Raw genomic sequence first — 21,975 nt, forward strand, 5'->3', positions numbered from 1 at the left:
TTGTTCACAAAGTGGTGACCCTCGCCCCATCCTTGTTTGTGAATGACTGAGCATTTCATGGAAGCTGCTTTGTCCACTTTGCATCAGTCCATCTTAGATGAGCTCGGGCCCAGCGAAGCCGGCGGCGATTCTGGGTGTTGTTGATAAATGGCTTTCGCTTTGCATAGTAGAGATTTAACTTGCACTTACAGATGTAGCGACGAACTGTAGTTACCGACAGTGGTTTTCTGAAGTGTTCCTGAGCCCATGTGGTGATATCCTTTACACACTGATGTCAGTTTTTGATGCAGTACCGCCTGAGGGATCCAAGGTCACGGGCATTCAATGTTACGTGTAGTGATTTCTCCAAATTCTCTGAACCTTTTGATGATATTACAGACCGTAGATGGTGAAATCCCTAAATTCCTTGCAATAGCTGGTTGAGAAATGTTGTTCCCAAACAATTTGCTCACGCATTTGCTCACAAAGTGGTGACCCTCGCCCAATCCTTGTTTGTGAATGACTGAGCATTTCACGGAAGCTGCTTTGTCCACTTTGCATCAGTCCATCTTAGATGAGCTCGGGCCCAGCGAAGCCGGCGGCGTTTCTGGGTGTTGTTGATAAATGGCTTTCGCTTTGCATAGGAGAGTTTTAACTTGCACTTACAGATGTAGCGACCAACTGTAGTGACAGACAGTGGTGTTCTGAAGTGTTTCTGAGCCCATGTGGTGATATCCTTTACACACTGATGTCGGTTTTTGATGCAGTATCGCCTGAGGGATCCAAGGTCACGGGCATTCAATGTTACGTGTAGTGATATCTCCAGATTCTCTGAACCTTTGAATGATATTACGGACCGTAGATGGTGAAATCCCTAAATTCCTTGCAATAGCTGGTTGAGAAATGTTCCCAAACAATTTGCTCACGCGTTTGTTCACAAAGTGGTGACCCTCGCCCCATCCTTGTTTGTGAATGACTGAGCATTTCACGGAAGCTGCTTTGTCCACTTTGCATCAGTCCATCTTAGATGAGCTCGGGCCCAGCGAAGCCGGCGGCGTTTCTGGGTGTTGTTGATAAATGGCTTTCGCTTTGCATAGTAGAGATTTAACTTGCACTTACAGATGTAGCGACGAACTGTAGTTACCGACAGTGGTTTTCTGAAGTGTTCCTGAGCCCATGTGGTGATATCCTTTACACACTGATGTCGTTTTTGATGCAGTACCACCTGAGGGATCCAAGGTCACGGGCATTCAATGTTATGTGTAGTGATTTCTCCAGATTCTCTGAACCTTTTGATGATATTACGGACCGTAGATGGTGAAATCCCTAAATTCCTTGCAATAGCTGGTTGAGAAATGTTGTTCCCAAACAATTTGCTCACGCATTTGTTCACAAAGTGGTGACCCTCGCCCCATCCTTGTTTGTGAATGACTGAGCATTTCACGGAAGCTGCTTTGTCCACTTTGCATCAGTCCATCTTAGATGAGCTCGGGCCCAGCGAAGCCGGCGGCGTTTCTGGGTGTTGTTGATAAATGGCTTTCGCTTTGCATAGTAGAGTTTTAACTTGCACTTACAGATGTAGCGACGAACTGTAGTTACCGACAGTGGTTTTTTGAAGTGTTCCTGAGCCAATGTGGTGATATCCTTTACACACTGATGTCAGTTTTTGATGCAGTACCGCCAGAGGGATCCAAGGTCACGGGCATTCAATGTTACGTGCAGTGATTTCTCCAAATTCTCTGAACCTTTTGATGATATTACAGACTGTAGATGGTGAAATCCCTAAATTCCTTGCAATAGCTGGTTGAGAAATGTTGTTCCCAAACAATTTGCTCACGCGTTTGTTCACAAAGTGGTAAACCTCACCCCATCCTTGTTTGTGAATGACTGAGCATTTCATGGAAGCTGCTCTGTCCACTTTGCATCAGTCCATCTTAGATTAGCTCGGGCCCAGCGAAGCCGGCGGCGTTTCTGGGTGTTGTTGATAAATGGCTTTCCCTTTGCATAGTAGAGTTTTAACTTGCACTTACAGATGTAGCGACAAACTGTAGTTACCGACAGTGGTTTTCTGAAGTGTTCCTGAGCCCATGTGGTGATATCCGTTACACACTGATGTCGGTTTTTGATGCAGTACCGCCTGAGGGATCCAAGGTCACGGGCATTCAATGTTACGTGCAGTGATTTCTCCAGATTCTCTGAACCTTTGGATGATATTACGGACCAGAGATGGTGAAATCCCTAAATTCCTTGCAATAGCTGGTTGAGAAATGTTGTTCCCAAACAATTTGCTCACGCGTTTGTTCACAAAGTGGTGACCCTCGCCCCATCCTTGTTTGTGAATGACTGAGCATTTCATGGAAGCTGCTTTGTCCACTTTGCATCAGTCCATCTTAGATGAGCTCGGGCCCAGCGAAGCCGGCGGTGTTTCTGGGTGTTGTTGATAAATGGCTTTCGCTTTGCATAGTAGAGTTTTAACTTGCACTTACAGATGTAGCGACGAACTATAGTTACCGACAGTGGTTTTCTGAAGTGTTCCTGAGCCCATGTGGTGATATCCTTTACACACTGATGTCAGTTTTTGATGCAGTACCGCCTGAGGGATCCAAGGTCACGGGCATTCAATGTTACGTGTAGTGATTTCTCCAGATTCTCTGAACCTTTTGATGATATTACGGACCGTCGATGGTGAAATCCCTAAATTCCTTGCAAAAGCTGGTTGAGAAATGTTGTTCCCAAACAATTTGCTCACGCATTTGTTCACAAAGTGGTGACCCTCGCCCCATCCTTGTTTGTGAATGACTGAGCATTTCATGGAAGCTGCTTTGTCCACTTTGCATCAGTCCATCTTAGATGAGCTCGGGCCCAGCGAAGCCGGCGGTGTTTCTGGGTGTTGCTGATAAATGGCTTTCGCTTTGCATAGTAATAATACCTGGGATTTATATAGCGCTTTTCTAAGTACCCAAAGTCGCTTTACATGTAGAACCCATCATTCATTCACACCTGATGGTGGTAAGCTACTTTCATAGCCACAGCTGCCCTGGGGTAGACTGACGGAAGCGTGGCTGCAATTTGCGCCAACGGCCCCTCCGACCACCACCTATCATTCATTATTCAATTCACCGGTGTGAGTGGCACCGGGGGCAAAGGGTGAAGTGTCCCGCCCAAGGACACAACAGCAGCGATTTTTGGATGGTAAGAGGCGGGGAGCGAACCTGCAACCCTCAGGTTTCTGGCACGGTTGCTCTACCCACTACTCCATGCCGCCCCCTCATAGTAGAGTTTTAACTTGCACTTGCAGATGTAGCGACCGACTGTAGTTGGTCTGAAGTGGTTTTCTGAAGTGTTCCTGAGCCCATGTGGTGATATCCTTTACACACTGATGTCGGTTTTTGATGCAGTACCGCCTGAGGGATCCAAGGTCGCGGTAATTCAATGTTATGTGCAGTGATTTCTCCAGATTCTCTGAACCCTTTGGATGATATTACGGACCGTAGATGGTGAAATCCCTAAATTCCTTGCAATAGCTGGTTGAGAAATGTTCTTAAACTGTTCGACAATTTGCTCATGCATTTGTTGACAAAGTGGTGACCCTCGCCCTCATCCTTGTTTGTGAATGACTGAGCATTTCACGGAAGCTGCTTTTACACCCAATCATGGCACCCACCTGTTCCCAATTAGCCTGTTTACCTGTGGGATGTTCCAAATAAGCTTTTTTGAAACATGTTGCATGCATCAAATTCCAAATGAGCTAATATTTGCAAAAAATAACATTTACCAGTTCGAACGTTAAGTATCTTGTCTTTGCAGTATAATCAATTGAATATAGGGTGAAAAGGATTTGCAAATCATTGTATTCTGTTTTTATTTACCATTTACACAACGTGCCAACTTCACTGGTTTTGGGGTTTGTAAACACCTCGGAGGTGACTGATGATGGATCTGAGAGAGGACATGTTGGCCCACCAGGTATGTTTGTTTGATGGGCTTCAGTTTAAGTTATTCTACCCAAAACTGGAACAAAGATTCGTCCACAATTATGACATCATTTCTTTGAACTTACGAAAAGACTGAGCCGTGGTGAAATGTACAGTATTTGTGTGTTTGCAGTGCAGGATGACTTACTGGTGCAGGCAGTGTCCGGTGGGTCGCTATCAGCTCGGTAGAAACCACTCTGGCAGGGACAAATACTGGCTCCTCGGGCACTTGTGCGACTGTTAGACGGGCACGCGGCACAGAATCCGTCCCCGAATTTGGATTTGAAAGTCCCAGGGATGCAAGCTGGAAGAGAGGGTGCGGAAATAAAGATGGGACAATCAGAGAGAGAAAAAGGCGAGCTGTCACGCTAAAAGACAAGCGGCCGTCACGCCTGTCAGAGAACAAAAGGTGCGCTGATGAAGCTCGGTATTTATGGAGACGTCGATACTCCAATGAGAAATGGGCCACACTTAAGAACGAGTTATCTTTATATTTGCATCTGCTCTCGCATTTTCACTCTTTTCCAGGTGACATTAATCTCCCTAATGTGGGCTGACAGCCAAGCTTAATGGTAGAGAGGAGGAAACGATGACGATAGACTGCTGACAGGAGATTGCTGTTTTCAGACAAACAGGGACGGAGAATGTTTCTGAGGAGGATGGATACACCCTAAACCTGTCAATCAGTGTCTGCTCAGCCTACAGCCCTCAGAATATCAACAACGCCTTAAAATGCAAGCACGGATCTGTCATAATTAGCATATAAATCAGTGCTGGATTTGAAGGTAGCAGCAAGAAAACCATGACAAAAAGCTTTATACAAACCCTGTTTCCGTATGAGTTGGGAAATTGTGTTAGATGTAAATATAAACGGAATACATCCATCCATCCATCCATCTTCTTCCGCTTATCCGAGGTCGGGTCGCGGGGGCAGCAGCCTAAGCAGGGAAGCCCAGACTTCCCTCTCCCCAGCCACTTCGTCCAGCTCGTCCTGTGGGCGTTCCCAGGCCAGCCGGGAGACATAGTCTTCCCAACGTGTCCTGGGTCTTCCCCGCGGCCTCCTACCGGTCGGACGTGCCCTAAACACCTCCCTAGGGAGGCGTTCGGGTGGCATCCTGACCAGATGCCCGAACCACCTCATCTGGCTCCTCTCCATGTGGAGGAGCAGCGGCTTTACTTTGAGCTCCCCCCGGATGACAGAGCTTCTCACCCTATCTCTAAGGGAGAGCCCCGCCACCCGGCGGAGGAAACTCATTTCGGCCGCTTGTACCCGTGATCTTGTCCTTTTGGTCATGACCCAAAGCTCATGACCATAGGTGAGGATGGGAACGTAGATCGACCGGTAAATTGAGTGCTTTGCCTTCCGGCTCAGCTCCTTCTTCACCACAACGGATCGATACAGCGTCCGCAGTACTGAAGACGCCGCACCGATCCGCCTGTCGATCTCACGATCCACTCTTCCCTCACTCGTGAACAAGACTCCGAGGTACTTGAACTCCTCCACTTGGGGCAAGATCTCCCCCCCAACCCGGAGATGGCACTCCACCCTTTTCCGGGCGAGAACCATGGAAGTTGCTGATTCTCATCTCAGTCGCTTCACACTCGGCTGCGAACCGATCCAGTGAGAGCTGAAGATCCTGGCCAGATGAAGCCATCAGGACCACATCATCTGCAAAAAGCAGAGACCTAATCCTGCAGCCACCAAACCAGATCCCCTCAACGCCTTGACTGCGCCTAGAAATCCAAGGGACTGATTTTATTTAACACTATATTATTATTTATACACCTATAGTGATCACAGAGACAGGTTGTTTTTGTGTTACTGTATATATTTGTCTTTCTGAAAAATCCCACTTAATATACTTTGAGTAACAACAGTCAATATTTATTTATTTTATTTTTTTAGGGGGGTAACAGTCAATATTAATTTTTTTATTTTATTTTATTTTTTTCTTATAAAAGTGAGCTTTTGTTAAACCAAATATTGTGTTTTTTTCCATATACAACAACCTATCTGGATTCGATAAGAGAATCGATAAGGAATCGTTAAAAAAAAATAATGCACTTTGTGACTTCAATAATAAATATGGCAGTGCCATGTTGGCATTTTTTTTCCATAACTTGAGTTGATTTATTTTGAAAAACCTTGTTACATTGTTTATTGCATCCAGCAAAAACAAAATTAGGCATAATAGTGTGTTAATTCCACGACTGTATATATCGGTATCGGTAATTAAGAGTTAGACAATATCGGAATATCGGATATCGGCAAAAAAAAGCCATTATCGGACATCTCTAATATTTAGTATTGTGTTTTATTATATATATTGTACATATATATAATAAAAATACAAACAGCTATACCTTACCCTTGTGGAACTTCGGGGATGCCTTTGAAAGATGGAGGCAATTAAAGGCGGAGAAGATTTTTTTCATCTGACGCCAAACTTGCTAATTTCCTCCTTGATAGGTAAGTCAGGCATTTACGTTGTAAATAATGGAAATGGACATTTCGTATCTAAACTATATTGTCCAATATAGTCTATGATCTTGTCTAACAAAGCCAGTATGTTTGAAGGCGGTTAGATTTGCATAGTGGGACCCGGAGTCTTCTCCCTGATGGCAGGGTTCCATATTCAGGGAAGAGTGGGTGTTGTGAGTTGGAAATAATTTTCTTAGCTTTTTTCCTAACTGCCTGCTCATAGATGCTCTGTATAGGCTCATATTCTTTCCTCCCTACGATTTTCATTGGACTACTCCTTACTTTTACTTGAGTAATACATCTCTAAAGTAACAGTACTCTTACTTGAGTACAATTTCTGGCTACTCTACCCACCTCTGAATATTAACATTGCTGTATGTATACTTTTGACCCAGCAGATTTGGTTACATTTTCAGTAGACCCATAATAAATTCATAAAAGAAATTCTGTCCATAAAAGTTATGAACAGAATCGGTGACAAAGGGCAGCCTTGGCGGAGTCCAACCCTCACTAGAAACGTGTCCGACTTACTACCGGCAATGCGGACCAAGCTCTGGCACTGATCATACAGGGAGCGGACTGCCACAATCAGACAGTCCGATACCCCATACTCTCTGAGCACTCCCCACAGGACTTCCCGAGGGACACGGTCGAATGCCTTCTCCAAGTCCACAAAACACATGTAGACTGGTTGGGCAAACTCCCACGCACCCTCAAGGACCCTGCCGAGAGTATAGAGCTGGTCCACAGTTCCACGACCAGGACGAAAACCACACTGTTCCTCCTGAATCGGAGGTTCGACTATCCGGCGGATTTGCAAATCATTTTCAACCCACATGTTCAAACTTTTTTGCAAATAATCATTAACTTTAGAATTCGATGCCAGCAACACGTGACGAAGAAGTTGGGAAAAGTGGCAATAACATTAACACTGCTTCTACAGTCGGAAAGGCCCAACAACGTCTTTTTTTTTTTTGAGGAAACTAAAATGCGCAAACATTCCGCAGAAATCAATGGTCAACTTTTACAACTGTGCCATCAGCAGTGTCCTCACTTACGGATTTTTAGTGTGGTTTGCTAGCTGCACTAAAGCGAACCAAGGGTTAAAGCGGCGGGGGAAAATGACAAGGACGATACTCCCAGAGATGAGTGCCATGTACACAACTCGCTGCCTAAAGAGAGTACACAACATCCTGAAGGACAGATACCAGCCAGCACATGGCCTCTTCAACCTGCTACCCTCTGGAAGGAGGTATAGACCGATTCGCGCCAGGACCACCAGAATGTCTCACAGTCTGTATCCCCAGGCTGTGAGACTGCTAAATGAACAGCCTGCCCCTTTGCTGCCTCGGACCATCTTATTACCTCACTCTTCACCACCTCAATAATTGTGCTCTGGACATTGCATTGCTGCAACATCAACGTAAACATCATCTGACTGTTCCCACCCCCACACCCCTCTTATCGCGATCTTCCTGACAATGCTAAAATGTAAACTATTGTCAACCTGCACATCAATGCAGTTTCTATGCCGCTGGACAAAGCTCAAACAAAATCTCGTTGCTCATGTATGACTTAAGTGACAATGACAATAAAGGAATTGATTGATTGATTAAATACTGATAAAGTTGAGGAATGCTCATCAAACACTTATTTGGAACATCCCACAGGTGTGCAGGCTAATTGGGAACAGGTGGGTGCCATGATTGGGTATATAAACAGCTTCCCAAAAAATGCTCAGTCTTTCACAAGAAAGGATGGGGCGAGGTACGCCCCTTTGTCCACAACTGCGTGAGCAAATAGTCAAAGAGTTTAAGAACAACGTTTCTCAAAATGCAAATGCAAGAAATTTAGGGATTTCAACATCTACGGTCCATAATATCATCAAAAGGTTCAGAGAATCTGGAGAAATCACTCCACGTAAGCGGCATGGCCCGGAAACCAACATTGAATGACCGTGACCTTCGATCCCTCAGACGGCACTGTATCAAAAGCCGACATCAATCTCTAAAGGATATCACCACATGGGCTCAGGAACACTTCAGAAAACCACTGTCACTAAATACAGTTTGTCGCTACATCTGTAAGTGCAAGTTAAAGCTCTACTATGCAAAGCGAAAGCCATTTATCAACAACACCCAGAAACGCCGCCGGCTTCTCTGGGCCCGAGATCATCTAAGATGGACTCATGCAAAGCGGAAAAGTGTTCTGTGGTCTGACGAGTCCACATTTCAAATTGTTTTTGGAAATATTCGACATCGTGTCATCCGGACCAAAGGGGAAGCGAACCATCCAGACTGATATCGACGCAAAGTTCCAAAGCCAGCATCTGTGATGGTATGGGGTTGCATTGTTGCCCAAGACATGGGTAACTTACACATCTGTGAAGGCACCATTAATGCTGAAAGGTACATACAGGTTTTGGAACAACATATGCTGCCATCTAAGCGCTGTCTTTTTCATGGAAGATAATGCCAAGCCACATTCAGCACGTGTTACAACAGCGTGGCTTCGTAAAAAAAAGAGTGCGGGTACTTTCCTGGCCCGCCTGCAGTCCAGACCTGTCTCCCATCGAAAATGTGTGGCGCATTATGAAGCGTAAAATACGACAGCGGAGACCCCCGGACTGTTGAACGACTGAAGCGCTACATAAAACAAGAATGGGAAAGAATTCCACTTTCAAAACTTCAACAATTAGTTTCCTCAGTTCCCAATCGTTTATTGAGTGTTGTTAAAAGAAAAGGTGATGTAACACAGTGGTGAACATGCCCTTTCCCAACTACTTTGGCACGTGTTGCAGCCATGAAATTCTAAGTTAATTATTATTTGCAAAAAAAAAACGTTTGAACATCAAAGATCTTGTCTTTGTAAAAGAAGAGTGCGGGTACTTTCCTGGCCCGCCTGCAGTCCAGACCTGTCTCCCATCGAAAATGTGTGGCGCATTATGAAGCATGAAATACGACAGCGGTTGTTGAACGACTGAAGCTCTACATAAAACAAGAATGGGAAATAATTCCACTTTCAAAGCTTCAACAATTAGTTTCCTCAGTTCCCATTCGTTTATTGAGTGTTGTTAAAAGAAAAGGTGATGTAACACAGTGGTGAACATGCCCTTTCCCAACTACTTTGGCAGGTGTTGCAGCCATGAAATTCTAAGTTAATTATTATTTGCAAAAAAAAAAACGTTTGAACATCAAAGATCTTGTCTTTGTAAAAGAAGAGTGCGGGTACTTTCCTGGCCCGCCTGCAGTCCAGACCTGTCTCCCATCGAAAATGTGTGGCGCATTATGAAACGTAAAATACGACAGCGGTTGTTGAACGACTGAAGCTCTACATAAAACAAGAATGGGAAAGAATTCCACTTTCAAAGCTTCAACAATTAGTTTCCTCAGTTCCCATTCGTTTATTGAGTGTTGTTAAAAGAAAAGGTGATGTAACACAGTGGTGAACATGCCCTTTCCCAACTACTTTGGCACGTGTTGCAGCCATGAAATTCTAAGTTAATTATTATTTGCAAAAAAAAAAAAGTTTGAACATCAAATATCTTGTCTTTGTAAAAAAAGAGTGCGGGTACTTTCCTGGCCCGCCTGCAGTCCAGACCTGTCTCCCATCGAAAATGTGTGGCGCATTATGAAGCGTAAAATACGACAGCGGTTGTTGAACGACTGAAGCTCTACATAAAACAAGAATGGGAAAGAATTCCACTTTCAAAGCTTCAACAATTAGTTTTCTCAGTTCCCAATCGTTTATTGAGTGTTGTTAAAAGAAAAGGTGATGTAACACAGTGGTGAACATGCCCTTTCCCAACTACTTTGGCATGTGTTGCAGCCATGAAATTCTAAGTTAATTATTATTTGCAAAAAAAACGTTTGAACATCAAATATCTTGTCTTTGTAAAAAAAGAGTGCGGGTACTTTCCTGGCCCGCCTGCAGTCCAGACCTGTCTCCCATCGAAAATGTGTGGCGCATCATGAAGCGTAAAATACGACAGCGGTTGTTGAACGACTGAAGCTCTACATAAAACAAGAATGGGAAAGAATTCCACTTTCAAAGCTTCAACAATTAGTTTCCTCAGTTCCCAATCGTTTATTGAGTGTTGTTAAAAGAAAAGGCGATGTAACACAGTGGTGAACATGCCCTTTCCCAACTACTTTGGCACGTGTTGCAGCCATGAAATTCTAAGTTAATTATTATTTGCAAAAAAAAAAACGTTTGAACATCAAAGATCTTGTCTTTGTAAAAGAAGAGTGCGGGTACTTTCCTGGCCCGCCTGCAGTCCAGACCTGTCTCCCATCGAAAATGTGTGGCGCATTATGAAGCGTAAAATACGACAGCGGTTGTTGAACGACTGAAGCTCTACATAAAACAAGAATGGGAAAGAATTCCACTTTCAAAGCTTCAACAATTAGTTTCCTCAGTTCCCAATCGTTTATTGAGTGTTGTTAAAAGAAAAGGTGATGTAACACAGTGGTGAACATGCCCTTTCCCAACTACTTTGGCACGTGTTGCAGCCATGAAATTCTAAGTTAATTATTATTTGCAAAAAAAAAAACGTTTCAACATCAAATATCTTGTCTTTGTAAAAAAAGAGTGCGGGTACTTTCCTGCGCCGCCTGCAGTCCAGACCTGTCTCCCATCGAAAATGTGTGGCGCATTATGAAACGTAAAATACGACAGCGGTTGTTGAACGACTGAAGCTCTACATAAAACAAGAATGGGAAAGAATTCCACTTTCAAAGCTTCAACAATTAGTTTCCTCAGTTCCCATTCGTTTATTGAGTGTTGTTAAAAGAAAAGGTGATGTAACACAGTGGTGAACATGCCCTTTCCCAACTACTTTGGCACGTGTTGCAGCCATGAAATTCTAAGTTAATTATTATTTGCAAAAAAAAAACGTTTGAACATCAAAGATCTTGTCTTTGTAAAAGAAGAGTGCGGGTACTTTCCTGGCCCGCCTGCAGTCCAGACCTGTCTCCCATCGAAAATGTGTGGCGCATCATGAAGCGTGAAATACGACAGCGGTTGTTGAACGACTGAAGCTCTACATAAAACAAGAATGGGAAAGAATTCCACTTTCAAAGCTTCAACAATTAGTTTCCTCAGTTCCCATTCGTTTATTGAGTGTTGTTAAAAGAAAAGGTGATGTAACACAGTGGTGAACATGCCCTTTCCCAACTACTTTGGCACGTGTTGCAGCCATGAAATTCTAAGTTAATTATTATTTGCAAAAAAAAAAACGTTTGAACATCAAAGATCTTGTCTTTGTAAAAGAAGAGTGCGGGTACTTTCCTGGCCCGCCTGCAGTCCAGACCTGTCTCCCATCGAAAATGTGTGGCGCATTATGAAGCGTAAAATACGACAGCGGTTGTTGAACGACTGAAGCTCTACATAAAACAAGAATGGGAAAGAATTCCACTTTCAAAGCTTCAACAATTAGTTTCCTCAGTTCCCAATCGTTTATTGAGTGTTGTTAAAAGAAAAGGTGATGTTACACAGTGGTGAACATGCCCTTTCCCAACTACTTTGGCACGTGTTGCAGCCATGAAATTCTAAGTTAATTATTATTTGCAAAAAAAAAACGTTTGAACATCAAAGATCTTGTCTTTGTAAAAGAAGAGTGCGGGTACTTTCCTGGCCCGCCTGCAGTCCAGACCTGTCTCCCATCGAAAATGTGTGGCGCATCATGAAGCGTAAAATACGACAGCGGTTGTTGAACGACTGAAGCTCTACATAAAACAAGAATGGGAAATTATTCCACTTTCAAAGCTTCAACAATTAGTTTTCTCAGTTCCCAATCGTTTATTGAGTGTTGTTAAAAGAAAAGGTGATGTAACACAGTGGTGAACATGGCCTTTCCCAACTACTTTGGCACGTGTTGCAGCCATGAAATTGTAAGTTAATTATTATTTGCAAAAAAAAAACGTTTGCACTACAAAGACAAGATATTTGATGTTCATTCAATTGAATATGGGTTGAAAAGGATTTGCAAATCATTGTATTCCGTTTATATTTACATCTAACACAATTTCCCAACTCATATGGAAACGGGGTTTGTACTTGCCAACTCTCCCGATTTTCCTGGGAGACTCCCGAATTTCAGTGCCCCTCCCGAAAATCTCCCGGGGCAACCATTCTCCCGAATTTTTTCCCGATTTCCACCCGGACCACAATATTGGGGGCGTGCCTTAAAGGCACTGCCTTTCGCGTCCTCTACAACCTGTCGTCACGTCCGCCTTTCCTCCATACAAACGGCGTGCCGGCCTAGTCACATAATATATGCGGCTGTAACACACATAAGTGAATGCCACGCATACTTGATCAACAGTCATACAGGTCACACTGAGGGTGGCCGTATAAACAACTTTAACACTGTTACAAATATCCGCCACACTGTGAACCAAGATCTTCAGCTCTCACTGGATCGGTTCGCAGCCGAGTGTGAAGCGACTGGGATGGGAATCAGCACCTCCAAGTCCGAGTCCATGGTTCTCTCCCGGAAAAGGGTGGAGTGCCATCTCCGGGTTGGGGAGGAGATCTTGCCCCAAGTGGAGGAGTTCAAGTACCTCGGAGTCTTGTTCACGAGTGGGGGAAGAGTGGATCGTGAGATCGACAGGCGGATCGGTGCGGCGTCTTCAGTAATGCGGACGCTGTATCGATCCGTTGTGGTGAAGAAGGAGCTGAGCCGGAAGGCAAAGCTCTCGATTTACCGGTCGATCTACGTTCCCATCCTCACCTATGGTCATGAGCTTTGGGTCATGACCGAAAGGACAAGATCACGGGTACAAGCGGCCGAAATGAGTTTCCTCCGCCGAGTGGCGGGGCTCTCCCTTAGAGATAGGGTGAGAAGCTCTGTCATTTGGGGGGAGCTCAAAGTAAAGCCGCTGCTCCTCCACATCGAGAGGAGCCAGATGAGGTGGTTCGGGCATCTGGTCAGGATGCCACCCGAACGCCTCTCTAGGAAGGTGTTTCGGGCACGTCCGACCGGTAGGAGGCCACGGGGAAGACCCAGGACACGCTGGGAAGACTATCTCTCCCGGTTGGCCTGGGAACGCCTCGGGATCCCCCGGGAGGAGCTGGACGAAGTGGCTGGGGAGAGGGAAGTCTGGGCTTCCCTGCTTAAGCTGCTGCCCCCGCGACCCGACCTCGGATAAGCGGAAGAAGATGGATGGATGGATGGACTGTGAACCCACACCGAACAACAATGACAAACACATTTCGGGAGAACATCCGCACTGTAACACAACATAAACACAACAGAACAAATACCCAGAAACCCTTGCAGCACTAACTCTTCCGGGACGCTACAATATATACCCCCGCTACCCTCAACCCACTTGCCCCCCATCTCCTTAATTCGGATATCTCAAGGTTTACATCTAACACAATTTCCCAACTCATGTGGAAACGGGGTTTGTATTAGACGCCGTTGTACGGATAAACCGTGGTAAGCCAAAACGAAAGAAGGATTATCAGTGTGAGATGTGGATAAATTAGCCCTGTTTGCCACACTCCCAAGCGGTGGTGTGAAAGCGGGGTATCTGGAAAACATCTGTCCTGTCAGCATGACAGGACAGAGAGTCGGGGAGTGAGTGATTAACTAGTCGGCCTAAGTGGTCTTTCATTTTGAACCCGAGCTCCAGCCTAATTCTCAGCAATGGCACTTTCAGGATAATCAGCGCAGCTAACAGCCCTAAAACTGCGCAATAAAAAGCTGAAGGAAATAAGATGACGGTGCAGAATGTTTCCCCTGCACACCAGCCTCCAGGCGCCACACTATCTGCTCGCATTCATGTTTGTCCTATTACACAGTGCATTAGATTTTCTTTTATTTGTTTTCATCGAGTGGGTTGCTGAGTCACCCCGCTGCCTGGCTTCAATCCAATAACCCAGGGGTGTCCAAACTACAGCCTGCTCGCCAAGTGCGGGCCGCCCAGCGTATAATTGCTGCAACGTTGCCATCTTGTGGACATAGTCAGTAATTCAGGTTAATGACGATGATTTACACGATAAAGTTAAAGTACCACTGATAGTCACTAGGTGCGTGTGTTTGACCCTGTCATGATCCGTGATCCGGATCATGTTTTGTGTTTTCGGTTAGTTTTGGACTCCTTTAGTTCCCGTTTGTGCCCTGGAGGGCCTCCATGCCCTGTCTAAGGAACTTACCGTATTTTCCGCACTATAAGGCGCACCTAAAAACCACACATTTTCTCAAAAGCTGACAGTGCGCCTTATAACCCGGTGCGCTTTATATATGGATAAATATTAAGATTCATTTTCATAAAGTTTCGGTCTCGCAACTTCGGTAAACAGCCGCCATCTTTTTTCCCGGTAGAACAGGAAGCCCTTCTTCTTCTACGCAAGCAACCGCCAAGGTAAGCACCCGCCCCCATAGAACAGGAAGCGCTTCTTCTTCTACTGTAAGCAACCACCCGCCCGCGTAGAAGAAGAAAAAGCGCGCGGATATTATCATTTCCTTTGTGTGTTTACATCTGTAAAGACCACAAAATGGCTCCTACAAAGCGACAGGGATCCGGTTCATGAAAAGACGCAATCTCTCCATCCGCACACGGATTACTATTTCACAGCAACTGATATTCCTGTGAACCGCACTGTGGATACAACGGGAGCACGTTCGGTGAATATTCGCACCACAGGGAATGAGAAGTCATCCTTCACTGTGGTTCTAGCTTGCCATGCTAATGGCCAGAAACTTCCACCCATGGTGATATTCAAAAGGAAGACCTTGCCAAAAGAGACCTTTCCAGCCGGCGTCATCATAAAAGCTAACTCGAAGGGATGGATGAAGAAAAGATGAGCGAGTGGTTAAGGTAAGTTTAAGTTTACGCGAAGAGGCCGGGTGGCTTTTTTCACGCAGCTTCGTCCATGTTGATATACGACTCCATGCGCGCCCACATCACGCTGGTTTTAATATATTATTAAAGTTTGACTGACCTATTTGACTGTTTTTTTGACATTCCTTTAGCGCAGTTAGATGCAGCTTACAACACGGGGCGGCTTATAGGTGGACAAAGTTTTGAAATATGCCGTTCATTGAAGGCGCGGCTTATAACCCAGGGCGCCTTATGGTGCGGAAAATACGGTACTGAAGTTTCCGGTGTCTCTGACCCCTTCAAAGATTGGCTTCAAAGCACCTTTGGAAGGTGGTCGGACCTAATTAAGTCTGCCCTGATCCCCGATTGGAATTTTCTTGGCCATCATTGCCTCATGCGGTTGCTTTATCGCCCCTTTGTGCTAGGTCTTTATGCACCCGCATCATTGTTAGAGCTGTAGAAGGACAACCCCACCCTATTTCTGGGTTTGCAATGTCACTGAAGGGGGTCAAGCTAAGTGGTGACTTTCGAGAAATGCTAGTTTCCTACCCTGACAGTGACGACAATGACATAGATTCCATCCGTTTATCTCCCATGTAACCAGAGGTGGGTAGAGTAGCCAGAAATTGTACTCAAGTAAAAGAGTACTGTTACTTTAGAGATTTATTACTCAAGTAAAAGTAAGGCGTAGTCACCCAAATATTTACTTGAGTAAAAGTAAAAAGTATGTTGTGAAAAAACTACTCAAGTACTGAGTAACTGATGAGTAACATATACACACATATATATATATATATATATATATATATATATATATATATATATATATATATATATACATATGTATATATATATATATATATATATATATATATATGTATGTGTGGGGGAAAAAAATCACAAGACTATTTCATCTCTACAGGCCTGTTTCATGAGGGGGGGTACCCTCAATCGTCAGGAGATTTTAATGGGAGCATTCGCATACCATGGTTTATATAGGGCACAGAGTGGGTGGGTACAGGCTGGCCTAGGAGCGTGGTGATTGGTTCATGTGTTACCTAGGAGGTGTTTCCGTCTATGGCGGCATGTTGTTACAATTTCGCTGCGCTTGTTGAGGGATGACAGGTCTGGACGGTAGATAATAAATATATATATATATATATATATATACACACACATATATATATATATATATATATATATATATACACATATATATATATACATACATTGATATATACAGTATATAATGTATATTTATTTATTTTGCCATTTTTGTTTACATGTTAAAGGTGTTTTTATGAATATACATGCATGTTTAACACATAGATGTCTTTCTTTCATGAAGACAAGAATATAAGTTGGTGTATTACCTGATTCTGATGACTTGCATTGATTGTAATCAGACAGTAGTGATGACAAACGTCCACGTTTTCAAATGGAGGAGAAAAATAGTTCCTCCTTTCTGTCTAATACAGGGGTCGGCAACCCAAAATGTTGAAAGAGCCTTATTGGACCAAAAATACAAAAACAAATCTGTCTGGAGCCGCAAAAAATTAAAAGCCATATTACATACAGATAGTGTGTCATGAGATATAAATTGAATTAATATGACTTAAAGGAAACTAAATGACCTCAAATATAGCTACAATTGAGGCATAATGATGCAATATGTACATATAGCTAGCCTAAATAGCATGTTAGCATCGATTAGCTCGCAGTCATGCAGTGACCAAATATGTCTGATTAGCACTCCACACAAGTCAATAACATCAACAAAACTCACCTTTGTGCATTCCTGCACAACGTTAAAAGTTTGACAGAAAAAGAAGTGGCATAAAACACGTCCTAGAAAGTCGCAGAAAAATATACATGTAAACAAACTAAGGTGAGTTCAAGGACTGCCAAAATTAGTAGGACAAAACGGCGCTCGCCAAATACTCTAATCAGTGAAGCATGTTTAATATAAACAGTGTGCTTTGTAACAATTAGGGAGGTTTGTGTCATGTTTGTCCTCCTACAGAAACCATATTAAAACAAAAAATATATTTTTTTCCCCTCAACTTTTTCCATTTTTCATACATTTTTGAAAAAGCTCCAGAGAGCCACTAGGGCGGCGCTAAAGAGCCGCATGCGGCTCTAGAGACGCGGGTTGCCGACCCCTGGTCTAATACCACATGAAAGTGGTTGGTTTTTGGCTTCTTATTTGTCCAGCTTCCATATTCGTTTTTATACACTTTACAAGAAATACATTGGCGGAAAACTCCGTCGCTTGCTAGCTTGCTAGCGCTGGCTTTCGGAGACTCTTGTTTTGAAAGAGCAGGCGCGATGGAGCGGCACTTTTATTGTGAAGACAGGAACTGTGCAGTCAGTCTTTAGGCTTTTGACGGGATGTACGGTTGAAATAAAAAAGGGTCTTTTTTTCCTTCACACTTTTGATTGATTGATTGGAACTTTTATTAGTAGATTGCACAGTACAGTACATATTCCGTACAATTGACCACTAAATGGTAACACCCCAATACGTTTTTCAACTTGTTTAAGTCAGGTCATGTGACCACCTTGCTCTGTTTGATTGGTCCAACGTCACCAGTGACTGCATCTGATTGGTGGAACGGAGTGAACGTCACCAGTGACTGTATTTGTTGAAACGCAGGCACTATGAAGGTCTGTCTGACAGACCAAAACAAACAAAGCGTGCATTAACAGATCGATAAAAATTAGTAGCGAGTAGCGAGCTGAATGTAGATAAAAGTAGCGGAGTAAAAGTAGCGTTTCTTCTCTATAAATATACTCAAGTAAAAGTAAAAGTATGTTGCATTAAAACTACTCTTAGAAGTACAATTTATCCCAAAAGTTACTCAAGTAGATGTAACGGAGTAAATGTAGCGCGTTACTACCCACCTCTGCATGTAACTATGCTTTTAATTTTTTACTAGCTTGCTCAAAGAGGGGCGTATTTTAGAAGTGTTGTACTAGTGATAAAGATCTTTTTAGAAGATCTGAAGGGGGAATTGTCGGAGGCAGATATTTACCTATATCCGAATTTAAGTGTTACTTCTTTTTATTTCATAATCATATTACAAAACAGCTCGTGTTTTTCTTCCAAATGTGGTCTTTTGGTTGTCTGCAAAACTGTGTGCTTAACCTTGAATGAGGAATGTTAGAGAGAGATAATGGACATTTGTTTTGGCTAGAGACACAGGACTGCCAGGGACTTAAGAGGTGGAGAGGGTGTTTCGGGGGGCAGACCATCTTAGCGGGGCGAGCCGAATGTTCTATGCTGTCTCTGTGAATGTATATCTGCAAAGCTTTGCAAATATATTACAAAATACCTATTCTGTCTCTGGTGGTTTTTCAACTCAGCTTTAAGTGTCGTAAAGAGCTTGGGAGCGACTTGTGACTTGAATTCCCTGGGAGGAACAACTGGTCCAAAACGCAACACTACCTATTATTTTCACCTGCCTCTTGTGTTCGGGACGCTCACCTGCTGCTAATCAGAGACATTATATAAGCCTGCCTTTGCCAGTCAGTCGGTCTGGCTTCTTTGTTTGCTTCACGCTACTGTTACGAAAGTTTTGCTTGCCTCCTGGCTCATGCTAAGTCTAGCGTCAACTGCTATCAGCACCTTGTTCCGTCGGTTGTTTCCTGTTTTGTACCTCTTTGATTCTTGTTTCAAGTTTAAATCATGTTCCTACCTGCAAGTCCTGTCCAGAGTCGTCCGTTTGCATCCCGGGAGAAGGAACCTCGCATAAAGATGGGAACCCAACGTAACAGACCCATCCCCTTGTTTACCCCCTGGGAGGTGAGGGGAGCAGTGAGCAGTAGCGGTGGCCGCGCTCGAGAATCATTTTGGTGGTTTAACCCCCAATTCCAACCCTTGATGCTGAGTGCCAAGCAGGGAGGTAATGGGTCCCATTTTTATAGTCTGTATAGTCCCCGGGGAGAGAGGATGCGGAAGGCGGCGCTATCTGGAAGCCATCTCTGGGCCATGAGGGCCTTCAAAGCAAGGACGTTGGCTCGGCAACAAAGGACGCAAAGGAATGGGAGCTGTACGGAATACGGTTGGATTATTAATCCGTCCCCACAGGGCCGTTAAAGGGGAACATTATCACCAGTTTGGGTTTGGTGGTAGTGGGGGGTGTATATTGTAGCGTCCCGGAAGAGGGATTCTGGGTATTTGTTCTGTTGTGTTTATGTTGTGTTACGGTGTGGATGTTCTCCCGAAATGTGTTTGTCATTCTTGTTTGGTGTGGGTTCACAGTGTGGCGCATATTTGTAACAGTGTTAAAGTTGTTTATACAGCCACCCTCAGTGTGACAGATATTATCGGACATCTCTAATTAGAGCCTAATATGAAGGCTTTTGCCGATTTTTGTTTTTAAATTTAAGAAAATATTTTGAGCTTAAAATTGGCAAGCTACTTGGATTTGAAGATCAATAATAGGTCATTTCATTACATAACCGCCAATTGTGTATTGTGTATACATATGTATATATATACATATATATATATATATATACATATATATATATATACATATATGTGTATATATATATATATATATATATATATATATATATATATATATATATATATATATATATATATATATATATCAGTGACGTGCGGTGAGGTTGATGGCTGGTGAGGCACTGACTTCATCACAGTCAGATTTACAAACATATGAACCCTAAAGAGTATCTTATTCACCATTTGATTGGCAGCAGTTAACGGGTTATGTTTAAAAGCTCATACCAGCATTCTTCCCTGCTTGGCACTCAGCATCAAGGCTTGGAATTGGGGGTTAAATCACCAAAAATAATTCCCAGGCGCGGCACCGCTGCTGCCTACTGCTCCCCTCACCTCCCAGGGGGTGAACAAGGGGATGGGTCAAATGCAGAGGACAAATTTCACCACACCTAGTGTGTGTGTGACAATCATTGGTACTTTAACTTAACTTTAACTTTACACATACAAACTGTAGCACACAAAAAAGCATATTTAATAAAAAATTAAGCGTTATTATGGTCTTACCTTTACTTAGAAATTAAGTCCATGTGCCGCAACTAAAGCCCTCACTTAAACTTTCCACGTGCAAGATTGAATCTATTTTAAAAAAGTGTAACCGAGGGTTTATAAATGTCGCCTATACTGTATGAAACTACAAAATAACAAACACGGAGGCTCCAGTTTACACGAGGACCACTTTATTTACCTTCTTTCAAAAACCTCCGCAACGTGACATCTCTTCCGCTCTTAGCGCCTTCAAAATAAGAGCTCAAGGCATATACAGTATAACAGCGCATAACAGGAACTTAACATCACAAAGAGGAAAGCCCATGAAAATGGGTTACAAAAGTTATTTAATAAGAAGCCAAAAAGTGCAAAAACAATAATGTTCGTGTTGGAGGAGTTGTGAATTAGATACACCTGCAGTCTGCAGGTGTACTTAATGTTGTGGCCCTGCAGTCATTCACAACTCCTCCAACACGAACATTATTGTTTTTGCACTTTTTGGCTTCTTATGAAATAATTTTTTGAAATAGATTCAATCTTGCACGTGGAAAGTTTAAGTGTGGGCTTTAGTTGATATAACAATTCTACGGCGGGGGGTGCAGGAGGCGGGGCTACTGGAGCCTCAGCCAGTGCGTCTTTTGCAGCCGTTTTATGATCGCTCAGCACAAGACATACGTTACACACATACAGTTGTTGACAAAATACACTGTACATTATACACCTCAGCTAACTAAACTATGGAAATGTATAATATAATTCATATAGCAATACGGTCTCACTGCACAGCAGACCAGCAGTTAGCCGAGTCCGGAATCCATGTTGAGGCACTGAGTGACGTGCCTCAACTGGCTGCTGTTCACTGCACCGTCTCTTCTCAGTATTTGAACGGCAAATGTGAAAATTCAGCGATTTTGAATACAAATAATCTAAAACTGGTGAAGTTAAATGGAAAATAACTTTATAGTATAATCACTGGATACATATAACAATTTTTTTTTTTTTTTTTCTCTTTACATTTTCTTTCTTTCCATGATGATCTAGTGACTGCACGTCACTGATATATATGTATATATATACATATATATATATATATATATATATATATATATATATATATATATATATATATATATATATATATATATATATATATATATATATATGTCTTAATAAGGTTATCCAAAAAAGGGAGGGATGACAGGTCTGGACGGTAAATAATAAACAGTTTCTCTTTCAAGCATAGGTTGCATCTTTTATTACCACTATTGTAAGGTGTGCTGGATGCAAGAATTTGCCATGTTATTGAATATTCAACATTATTGTCTCAAAGACATTATTGTCTTTGAGGTCCCAAACACATTTGGGACCTCAAAGACAATAATGTTGAATATTCAATAACATGGCAAATTCTTGCATCCAGCACACCTTACAATAGTGGTAATAAAAGATGCAACCTATGCTTGAAAGAGAAACTGTTTATTATTTACCGTCCAGACCTGTCATCCCTCAACAAGCGCAGCGAAATTGTGACAGCATGCCGCCACAGACGGAAACACCTCCTAGGTAACACATGAGCCAATCACCACGCCCCTACGCCAGCCTGTACCCACCCACTCTGTGCCCTATATAAACCATGGTATGTGAATGCTCCCATTAAAATCTCCTGATGATTGAGGGAACCCCCTCATG

At 43.1% G+C, this 21,975-nt stretch overlaps 1 protein-coding gene across 2 annotated transcripts in view; it reads right to left on the reverse strand.

The window, feature by feature from the left end:
• ephb3a (eph receptor B3a) overlaps positions 1-21,975 on the reverse strand; it is a 253,578-nt gene that overhangs the window by 110,964 nt on the left and 120,639 nt on the right. For both annotated transcript variants that reach the window (XM_061928803.2, XM_061928804.1), the window contains exon 4: positions 4,102-4,257. In XM_061928803.2, the coding sequence (XP_061784787.1) occupies positions 4,102-4,257 (156 nt within the window). The remainder of the gene's footprint in view (positions 1-4,101; positions 4,258-21,975) is intronic.

This window comes from Nerophis lumbriciformis, linkage group LG33 (assembly GCF_033978685.3).
Source record: "Nerophis lumbriciformis linkage group LG33, RoL_Nlum_v2.1, whole genome shotgun sequence".
Lineage (NCBI taxonomy): Eukaryota > Metazoa > Chordata > Actinopteri > Syngnathiformes > Syngnathidae > Nerophis > Nerophis lumbriciformis.